Here is an 11,391-nt window from a genome sequence, read left to right as displayed (position 1 = left end):
TCATTCTGTGACAGAGATGGGTAAAACTGCAGGCCTGTGGGGCAATTCTTAAGAAAATTGCAATATACTCTGCATGGTGGTGGTAGAGAGTGTCATCAAGTCATAACTGAGTCATAGTAACCCCTGGTGAGGATTACATGGCAAGACACTAACAGAGGTGGTTTGCCATCGCAAACCTGGTCTTCACTGGAGGTCTCTCATCCAGTTACTAGGGCCAACTTTGCTTATGGAATTACTCCAGTCTAAGGCCATTGATTTCAGGGTATACTCTGTATGAATCTGCCTTAAAATCAAGTCAGAATCCACAGCTGCAGCCTGGTTACAAGCAGGCATTAAGTGTAAAATGCATGTCATGCTCATTCTGCAGTGACTCTGTTCATTACAGAACATTGAATCTGTGCAATTCAAGGCACTAGTTTTGACCTACGAAGCCCTTAATGGTCTTGGACCCACATACTTGCAAGTGCCCCATCTCAGCACATTGTCTGTGATGGCTCTCACTGCAGAGAATGGCTTCTGCCTCAGGGAGTCAGGAAGGCTCCGAGTCCCGCACTTCTATCGTTCTGCAGAATGTGCAAAACAGAAATGTTCACGAGGGCATTTTTCTGAAAGGAGTAGAATTGTAGCAGGATAGAACAGTGCAAAAGGGTGGAATAGTGTTGTATTCTATTTAGGGTTGCCAACATCTAGGTGGTAGCTGGAGAGCTCCTGAAAAAACTACTACAGATTTCCAGGCCACAGTGATCAGTACTCTAGGAGAAAATGGTTGCTTTAGAGGGTGATCTCTATGGCATTATTTCCTGCTGAGGTCTCTCTACTCCCCAAACTAACCCCTTCAGATTCCATCCCCAAAATCTTGAGAAATGTATCAACCTGGCGCTAACAACTCTAATTCTATTGCAATTATTGTTTGAGAGATTATTTTGCTTTTATTCTTTTGGCCTCAATATTTGTCGTTCTACTCTACCTCTGTAAATCAGTCAATATAGATGAATAAATGAATGATCAACCAGAAGTTTATTCACTCAAGGTAGGAACAAGCTCTTGTTCTTCGATTATCAAGCCAGCTGATAACTCTCATTGTAGGTCAATGCCAAAGAACTACCAGCACATCTTGGCCTTGGCGTTTGCTATAAACGAGATCAACAAGAATCCCAACATCTTACCAAATATCACTTTGGGTTTCCACACCCTCAACAGCTACTATAATGCAAGGATAACTATTAAAGCCACCCTGAGTTTGCTTTCCAAGCAGCAGAAGTTTGTCCCCAACTTCAAGTGTGGTATTGCAAATAATCTGATAGCTATTATTGGAGGACTGGACTCTGAGACCTCAGTCAATATGGCCACCATTATTGCCAACTACAAGATGCCACAGGTATGTGATGTGCTAGGCTGTAATGAAATGACAAATCTTTGGCGTATAGCTGAACATTCTATAGTAATCCATCTGCAATAATGCCAACATATTTTCTTCCAGCTCATTTACGGATCATATTCCCCAGCACAGAGTGACAAAACACACATTTCTTCTTTGTACCAGATGGTCCCGAAGGAAGCCTATCAATTCATGGGAGTGGTCCTCTTACTTCAGCATTTCAATTGGACATGGATTGGGCTTTTCGCTCTAGATGATGACAGAGGTGACAGGTTTTTCCAAACTATCGTACCACTGCTCTCCAACAATGACATCTGCTTTGCCTTTACTCTAAGATTACCAAAACTGACTTATCTGAATACTTTGACAGACTTGGTTGTAAGGCAAGCAGAAACGTCTATGGTGATTTTTGACAACAAAGCCAATGCATGTTTTGTATATGGAGAACCGCCATACCAGTTCATTGTGAGACTATTGCTGTTTCTAGCACCTTTGATTTCATTTCAACCTATCCATAAAGTATGGATTATTACATCTCAATGGGATTTTCAATCAATGTCCTTTCAAAGGATGTGGGAAATAGAAAGCTTCCATGGTGCCCTGTCCTTCGCCATTCAATCCAAAGAGCCATCAGGGTTCCAAAACTTCATTCAAGCCATAAACCCTTCCTGGTCAAAAAGAGATGGGTTCGTCGAGAACTTCTGGGAGCAGGCATTCAGTTGTTCATTGAAAATTTCCGACATTCAAGCTGATAGCAAGAACAATTGCACGGGTGAGGAGAAGCTAGAGACCCTTCCTGGGATTTTGTTTGAAATGGGTATGACTGGCCATAGCTACAATGTCTACAATGCTGTCTATGCAGTGGCACATGCTTTGCATGCCATATATCTATCCAGATCCAAACACAGAAGAAGAGTAGAAGGAGAGCAGCTGGTGTTTCAGAATGTGCAGTCGTGGCAGGTAATTACATCTCTATGTGGTCATTCAGCTTTGTGAACCGATGTGGTTGTATCAGCCATAGCCTTCTGTCACTGTTTTCTTTAATTTCTATGCACAAGGAAGAAAAAGAAAGTGTTTTAAGAAAATAAAAGCAGATTATCTAGGAAGGAATATGGATCTCAGTAAATCAAAATATTTCAAAGCTCATTGTATGATTTCAATTTCTTGTTTACCATTCATTTCATTTTTTCTATCAATCAGCTGCATAATTTTCTAAGAAGCATCACATTCAACAACAGTGCTGATGATACCATGCATTTCAATGAAAATGGAGAAATGAATGCTAGCTTTGATGTTACAAACTGGGTAACTTTCCCAAATGGCTCCTTCATTAGAGTAAAAGTGGGAACATTTGATCCTTGGGCTTTTCCAGGCAAAGAATTAACCATTTGTGATGATCAGATTGTGTGGCACAGAACATTTAATCAGGTGGGACATAGATATTTTTGTGCATGAAAAAACTTGAACAACTTTTCAGAGTTTTATTTGCCTGCACTTGAGATGGGTCCTGCCAGCATTTTTACTCAAGGTTGCCAAATTGTCCTTCCAACACAGTCTTTTCCTCAATGATTTAGCTGGTTGGGTCCCATGGTGGAACATAAGGAGAGAGGTTGTCCCATAGTTATGTGGGGCCATGGAATGAAGGGCTTTGTATGTGATACCATAACCTTAAAATGAGCTCAGCAGCTGATGAGTAGCCAATGGAGTGACTGCAGAATGGGAATAATAAGCATTGCCACATCTAGCTCCTAATAATAATTGAGCTGTAATATTCTGCACCAAGTGGAGTCTCCAAGTTGAGCAGAGAAATATTTGAGTACATATTTTCCTCCCCCAATTTGATTCATGAAATCTACCATGTTCCCACTGATCAGAATGCTGCATACTCTTCACACATTTATTACTTTAGCTGTCATATCTTATCCAATTTATGATGATTGTTGACTTAATAGTTTCTGGATCTACATGTAGTTCTAGATCTAGCAAAGATTCTCAGGGATTACTTCATTTCTTTCTGTACCCCCTTCCCCACAGTATGTGGTTTTAGCTTTCCCCTCTTTCCCTCCCCCAGCAGCCTCTCCATGGGAAAAGTGTGGCCAAGTTGCAAAATTTGTGCAGCAGCAAGTTGTGTAGCTGTCATCCAGTAGCCACCACCACTTACCTGAATGAGTCACATAACTCACATGGTAGTAAGCTGCCCAGTGGTTGCTGATGTACTTGGCCTCATGAGTCCTCCCAGCAAGGTAGGATGAGGGAGGGGAGTAGGGGTGGAATGGGAATCCCAAATAGCCCTGCAAAGGACCTCCCCCAACTTTTACTGACAGAAACCAAAGTTTCAAGGATGGCAATAGCATTGTAGTTGCCTAGTAACCCCCACAATGGCCCCCAAGATCTTCTTTCTTAAAGGTACAGGCATGGCATCTATTATTTAGAAGGGTTTTGAACTCTCCACTCTTTTTAGATTTCAGATTTTTCAGTAAACCTAGTTTTTTTCTCAGATTTGTAGATTTAGATTGGCTGTTGTGGCTCCATTCTCTAGATGTAAGTATCCACAGATCGGGGCATGTTGTAAATTGCATATATTAACAATTAGGGACGTGCAAGAACTACTGATGGGATCTTAATTTTCCCTCCCTCATGACTGCCTTCCCTGAAAGCCCCCATAACTTCTACCCTTTTCCTGCCTACATCTTTCCTTCTCACCCATTAACCAACCTGTTTTTTTCCCTGCTGTATTCTGCTTTCCTTCATTTGCTCTCCCTGTCATCTGTACCTAAGAAAACTGTACCCCAGTTGTGTGGTGCCAGCTGCCAGGCCAGTCTCAGTTGCTTGAGGGGAACAAGGAAGGATTTGTAGTAACATCTCACTTTCTTCTGTATCCTCCTTCCAAAGCAGCATGGGGATTTTGGACCTGGGTCATCCATATCCGGCCACTGGAATTTCTGGGGTGGCAATTGAATAATGGCAAAGGGCTGGGCCTGGATGAGTCATGCACGTTGTACAGTAGCAAGTTACCTTGCCATGAATAATCAATTAACATGTTTGGGGTGCTGTAAGTCGATCAGTAAAATATGGCATGTGAATCCTGGCAATAATTTGCTGAGAAACAGTAAGATCTGAGTCATTACCATTTATTTATTTATTTATTTCGATATTAATGCTTTGCTTTTCTCCCCAAAGCAGTTTACAACATTATTGTCCTCTCCTCAATTTAATCCTCATAACAACAACAACGACCCTATGAGGTAGATTAGGTTGAGAGGGAATGAGTGGCCCCAGTCAACCCAGTGAGCTTTCATTGCAGAGTGATTCAAGCCAAGGTCTCATCTGCTCCAGCACTCTAAACGGCTCTTCACTGTTAACAGCACTTGTGCTGATCAGCAGTTCTCAGTGCACATGCTGTGGGAGTGTTAATCTCCCTTTCTGTTTACGGACAGGTTCTACCACTTTCTGTGTGCAATGACCACTGCCTTCCCGGCTCCTGCAAGAAAAAGAAAGAGGGAGAAAAATTTTGCTGCTATGACTGTGTTCCATGTCCAGATGGGATGATCTCGGAGCAAATGGGTATGAAACAGAATGAACAGAGAAGTCGATCATATACAGTAAAATAGTATATTCACCTACACCCAAAGTGATCAGGAGTATCTGGGTATACCTGCCAGCTGTTTCCCCCCTCCACAATTAATAAGATTCCCAACCATTCTTTTGAACACAGTAATAATCCAAGATAATCCAACAAAAGAAATCTAACAATATGTTGGTTCTGTGATTTAGGCATAGGAAAATAGGAAACTGCTCTATAAGCAACTGCTTTCATTGCTGTCCTTTTGTCATATATGGAGATGCAGTTCAAGATTATTCACAGCAGCAGAGGTACAGGTTACTAATATTGTGGTTCATTGAAGCAAACTGGAAATATAGCTCCAGTGTTTGCATGCTGCTTTTTAATCATTCCCAGAGTTGAACCATCTTCTTGACCCTGGTGATCACTATCATAATCTGTAATACAGGCTTATAGGAGAGGAGAGGATTTCCTCTGCTTCATCTCAATAAGAATTTTGATTTCTCCTTTCCCCTTTGGGGGATTGTACCTGAAGGTCTTCTACTAAAACCGGAGAAATTTGATGAGTAAAACTGCAAGGATACACAGGAAACACTCTTGACTTTCCCCACTTTAAAAAATGCCTACGTTTCCTTTAGTGTCCATGGTCTTCTTGTAACATGTCACAATATTCCATGTCAGGGTATGAAGCAGGGAAGCTTTAGAGTAGCTTCAGAAAAGCTTCACTTTATTTATTTATTTGCTTACTTGTTTGCTTGCTTACTTACTTCAATAATACCCTCCTCCATCTCAATGGGGACTATGGATGCCTTCCCCCCATTGGAGGCACGTGATTCCCAGCCCCAATGAATTTACCCTTGGTGTAACCCATAGCCTCCACATGGTGCTGTAAAATGATGTTATTTTCTGGTGCAAGTGTTGAGTGCAAGACAGGGTAAGTACTTATTGACTGCCATGTCCCCCCCTCGATTTGGCCTCGGGCAACCCCTAAGGGGATCCAAATCAGCTGACATTGTTTTCTTTAACTCAGTTTTATCTTCACAATAATCTTGTGAAGGGGATTAAATTGTGACTGGCCCAAGGTCATCGCAGAATGTTTTCATAGTAGAGTAAGCATTCGGACCTGGATTTTCCAGATCCTAGTCTAACTTTTATGCATACACCAAGAGCAGCTAAATGGCAGGCAGAGACAAGGACTGCCAGTATTAGCCTTCTAAGATGTAAAGGCCACCTTGTCAGTAGAGAACTCCTAAGGATAAAAGGCCTACTCAAGTGTAGCCCAAGAGATCCAGTGATGAATGTGGCAGGAGGAAGGGGAATAAAAATACCAGATCAGGGAGAAAGGACGATAGATGGCAGTTGCCTGCCAAGGCCTAGGACTGCTGGGATCTGGAGGGACCGGAGTCTACCTAGATGTGAGAGATGGCATTCCTTGCTGTGTGAGCTAGGGTTTATATCCTAGGGACCTATCGCTGTAGTAAGGGAGTAGTGCCTAGAGACAGCCCCTGAGGAAGCTTGGGCAGGAACTTAGCTCTGTAGAACCAGAGCTCTGTAGAACCAGAGCCTTCAAGAAGCTTGACAGTAACATAGTAAAGAGTCCAGTAGCACCTTTAAGACTAAGCAGCTTTATTGTAGCATAAGCTTTAGAGAACCACAGCTCTCTTCATCAGATCCAGAGAGCTGTGATTCTCAAAAGCTTATGCTACAATAAAGTTGGTTAATCTTAAAGGTGCTACTGGACTCTTTATTGTTTTGCATCGACAGACTAACACAGCTAACTCCTCTGGATCTTTGACAGTGACAGTAGAGGATATGCAGATCTACAGGTGGTTCTGTAGCAACTGAACCCAGGTCTTTGTTACTGCCTGTGCATTATGCAATGATTCTGTCTTCCTTTAGGGCTGCTGAGAACCACCATGGCCCCATGGACAAATACCCCATATGACCCTGATTCAAACTAAATATCTGACAAATCTCTTAGCATCATGATACCATAATTAGAGTTATAATTGTTCATTAGGTAAGGAACATTAAAGTAAAGGGGGGAAATGATTAATGAAAATATTTTACTTACAATTTACACTATTCATATTGCAACATGATACGGTACAAAAAAAGTCCCATTGAGAGAAGCAAGAAATTAGACTTTCTCAAACAATCATCCACTGGAGGGTGGGGGTGGGGGAACCCTTCAAAATATTTCTACCCACCTAAAAGAAAAAAGCTCACAAAAATGTAAAAGTGCTTAATGAAGAAGGAAATTTGGGGAGAAGACGCATGTAAAATGAGTGTGAATCTGCAAGATTTATCCTGAGATTGCCCCTATTCTGCAGTGGTCATTCCCCCCCCCCCCCACCATCACAGGATGCTTTAAAAAAAATTTAATTGGCATTAGAATATTATTATCTTGGTATAATGTTATAACAAATACATGCACCAGCTTTTATTTTTTTAAAAAATAAGTCCCTGTTTCCTTTTATTGCAGAGATGTAAGGATAAAGGCATGTTCCTGCAAGAGAAATGCAATATTCTCTTGGAATTTTGTCTCCCTGCTCACCCGAGCATCTGCTTGCTATTGGAGAGGTCAACATATGACAGGAATGCTGAGTTGACAAGCAGCCTCAGGAGAACAATAGGCAAATGGTTTTTAGATACCTAATAAATTAAGCATCAATCCAACATCTGGTCCAGTGGGGGAGGAGAATTCTAATTCATGAAATTCAGTCTCATCAGATGTTATAATAATCTGAAGCCAATATTATTATTTATTGCAATTGGAAAGTGAAGATTAATAAAGATCACCTTGTAAAATTGTTGAGAGCTCATCTCAGTCAACAAAACTCAGTTCATAGCTTGCCTACTGCTATACACTAGTGCAGTGCCATCTAGGAACACATTTACAAGAGTAAGAACTTTAAAAAAGACACTCTCATGAGTGAAAAACCATCTTTATCCTGTTCTCCCCCACGTTCAAATTCCTTCCTTCAAATTCCTTCTCTCAATTTATCTGAAGACTTTTCAAAGAATAATCTTGGGTTGGTTTCCAAGATCTAGCTCTTGGTGGGCCCTTCCTCCAGTGCGCAGCTTCCATCAGCAGAACATCTCTCTTCCATTCAAGACAAACTCCTTCTATTAGAGGAAAGTTTCCTAATCTAATAACCACAATAATATTCATAACCAGTGTTCAAACTTTTAAAACCTTTTCCATAGACATTGGGTACAGTCTTGAAATATTTCAACAATTTCTCCTTTTTTTTTTTACAGACATGACTATCTGTGTAAAATGTCCACAAGATCACTATTCCAACTACTATCAAAATCAATGTGTTCCCAGGGATATCAGCTTCCTCTCTTACAAAGAACTGACAGGAGGCATCTTAGCTACTTTGGCTGTTTCTTTCTCACTGGTCACAGCTTTGGTGCTTGGAACATTTGTGAGGCACCAGGACACTCCCATCGTCAAAGCCAATAACCAAAGCCTTACTTACATTCTTCTAATCTCCCTTGTCCATTGCTTCCTCTCTTGTTTGCTGTTCATTGGGAAGCCTGGAAAGGTGACCTGCCTTCTCCGACAAATTACTTTTGGCATCATATTTTCGGTAGCTATTTCAAGTGTGTTGGCCAAAACCATTACTGTGGTTCTGGCCTTCATGGCTACTAAACCAAGGTCTAGGATAATGCCATTGGTGGGGAAAAGACTGGCATATTCTGTAGTCCTTTCCTGCACCCTTGTTCAAGTAGGCATTTGTGTCTTTTGGATAAGCAGTTCTCCTCCATTCCCAGATAAAGATATGCTCTCATCGTCCAGGATAATCATACTGGAATGTAATGAAGGGTCAGTTACCATGTTTTACTGTGTTTTGGGCTTCATGGGCCTACTGGCCATTGTCAGCTTCATTATGGCTTTCCTGGCCAGGAAGTTACCTGACAGTTTCAATGAAGCCAAGTTTATCACGTTCAGCATGTTGCTCTTTTGCAGTGTTTGGCTATCTTTTATTCCAACTTACCTGAGCACAAAGGGAAAATCCATGGTAGCAATAGAAATCTTCTCCATCTTAATCTCCAGTGCTGGCTTACTGGGTTGCATTTTTGCACCCAAATGTTACATCATTGCACTGAGGCCTGAGCTAAACAACAGGGAATTACTAATAAAGAGGAAAAAATGAAGACAAAACATGTTGGTCTCTGCATTCTTTCACATGCTGTTTCCTGACATAGCAGAGACCTACAATTCCTAAGGTTCCTTATCCAAAATCAGGCAATTAAACTTGTATGGACCTGATTTACATTTTTCAAAGACTTGTTTCCTTATTGTTTTAGTTAATTGTCAACAATCTTTTAAAATTGCTATAAGACATAGCCAGAAATATATATAGGAGCTCTCATTATGAGCACTGAATTCACTTCTTTCTAGCATGGGAGTAGACAGATTTGTGAATGAATGAATGCTCTCTCTTTCCTCAGAATTACAATTTTGTTAAAGGTGCCACTTCTACCAGAAGGACTGAAGATTCTAAGGAGAACCAATCCTATATACAACCATGTTTAGGCAGAAATAAGGAAGTCTGTGCCTGTGTTCATCATGGCCCATCTCCTTCTTGCAAGAAAGTACTGTGCAATATTAAAGATGAGTTCTCAGAAGTATATTCCACTGAATAGACCTGAGTAGGATTCTCAGTGGACCTCCTTATGATTACTCTATAAGGTTGGGTTCACATGACTTTATACTTAAATGTATCATAAACACAATATTGGGCCATATTTTCAACTGTCATTCTGTCATCAAATCAGGACATCATAATGAGGAGTTACAAATAGAGATGGGCACAAACCAGAAAAAAGCCAAACCATGTGGTTCATGGTTCGTCAAATTTCACGAACCACGAACCACAAACTTTCATGAACCTGCCCCTGGTTCGCGAACCGGTTCATTTGGTTCGTGAAAATGTCACATCCAGGTCAGAAAATCATCACTTCTGGGTCAGCAGAAGGTCAGTTCCGGGCCAGCAGAAGTTCACTTCTGGGTCAGCAGAAGGTCTGCAGGAAGTCCATCCCCTGTTGCCTAGGAAAGTGATTGATTGGAAACAGGCTGTCTGCCGTGACGAACCAGAAAACGAACCAAATGAACCAGCCTAGAAGTTCATGGCAGTTCATCAGAAATGGGATCTGACAAACAGTGGTTCGCGAACCACGAACCAGCCTGGTTCATGCTTAATTTTGGTTTGTATTTCAGTTCGTGCCCATCTCTAGTTACAAATACAATCATGAACTTTCTACTACAATGCTATGATGTTTGGAATATAAAGAATCAACGATTTCATCAAAACATTGGTTGAGTGAAACCTACCTAATGACCTCGGTTGAGAGGCCTTGATTAAATTTCCTTCTCTCCACTGAGTCAGTAGCCCAAAGTTTTGCCTTGATAATGAGTGACTGGCATTGCCTTAATGTTTCATTACCTCAGCACCACTTGTGCTTACTTTACCATTTACTGCCAACACTGGGAGGTGGCATTTCTCCAAAGGACCAATCAAACCAGGCCTTTGCAATTACAACTAATTGTCACAATTCCAGCAAGATTATCTTGGAGATGGTTTCAGAGGTGCTAAGTAATTTTTCCACAAGTTCTGTCCAGAAGGTTATTATTAGGTAGATGAAAAAGAAGTGGGCAGAAGACAGACGAAGAATCATTTACTACAGAGGAGGATAATACAGAAAAAAATCATTTTTTCTCTGCTGAATGGATGGTTTTGTGCATACACATATAGATGGGGGATGGGGATCTACTTTCATACAGAAACATCAATAGTCTTTGAATATGTTTTGCCCTGCTTCTTACACAGACCTGTTTTCCCATGTATTAAAACACAAATGTCAAAACTGATAGAAGGGAGGCCCAAAAGACTCTTTGAGATGCTGGAACAATGCAGAAAAAAGTGCCACATGTTCCCCTATTTCAAAGTGCTTTATTTCACCCCCCAATTTACATTCAGATACAGCTAAAGACAAAAACCCTCTGAGTATTTTAAGAGGCAAGACTTAAATCACCGTTGATCCTGTATTTTTGTGTTTAGATCAGCATTCCATACTCTTTCTTTTTAACCTTTGTATGAAGAATACAGAGATAAAGTTATCCCATTTAAAACAATGTGACAGATCTAATCTTTACCTAGCTAACAGCAGGAGACTTATCTGGAAGTCGGAAGTGACACGAGTGTATTGTCGGTGACATAGGTGTAAACTACGGGGGGGCTGAGGGGCTCGAGCCCCCTCAGATCTCACATGAGGGTCTCAGTTACAATAGCTGATGAAGCACAGGATTGTCCCCCCTTCCTGTTATATCATATTATAATTTCTATGATTCTTTGGGCCTTTGTTCCTGGTTTTTGCTTGTATGTATTAGTGTGTTTATTAAGAATTTATCATTTTTAAAGATATTGTGGTTTGTATA

The 11,391-nt window shown here is 41.0% G+C and overlaps 1 protein-coding gene across 1 annotated transcript; it reads left to right on the top strand.

Annotated features, from left to right (window-relative positions):
* The first annotated feature begins 1,090 nt into the window (after positions 1–1,090).
* LOC129339451 (vomeronasal type-2 receptor 26-like) lies at positions 1,091–9,106 on the top strand. The gene is made up of 4 exons (XM_054994030.1): positions 1,091–1,378; positions 2,579–2,806; positions 4,816–4,942; positions 8,205–9,106. The coding sequence occupies exons 1-4, from the start codon at positions 1,091–1,093 to the stop codon at positions 9,104–9,106; spliced, it is 1,545 nt and encodes a 514-aa protein (XP_054850005.1).
* The last annotated feature ends 2,285 nt before the right edge of the window (positions 9,107–11,391 follow it).

The sequence above is a fragment of the Eublepharis macularius genome, chromosome 12 (assembly GCF_028583425.1).
Source record: "Eublepharis macularius isolate TG4126 chromosome 12, MPM_Emac_v1.0, whole genome shotgun sequence".
In the NCBI taxonomy this organism is placed as follows: Eukaryota; Metazoa; Chordata; class Lepidosauria; order Squamata; family Eublepharidae; genus Eublepharis; species Eublepharis macularius.
Note: the sequence above shows the minus strand (reverse complement) of the source record. Positions and strands in the feature narration are given on the sequence as shown.

Excerpts from the sequence above, each read along its gene's own strand:
- LOC129339451 (XM_054994030.1), top strand. The coding sequence starts at position 1,091 with ATGCCAAAGAACTACCAGCACATCTTGGCCTTGGCGTTTGCTATAAAC. Across the intron at positions 1,379-2,578 it reads CCAACTACAAGATGCCACAG|CTGCATAATTTTCTAAGAAG; the intron begins GTATGTGATGTG and ends TCTATCAATCAG. Across the intron at positions 2,807-4,815 it reads GGCACAGAACATTTAATCAG|GTTCTACCACTTTCTGTGTG; the intron begins GTGGGACATAGA and ends GTTTACGGACAG.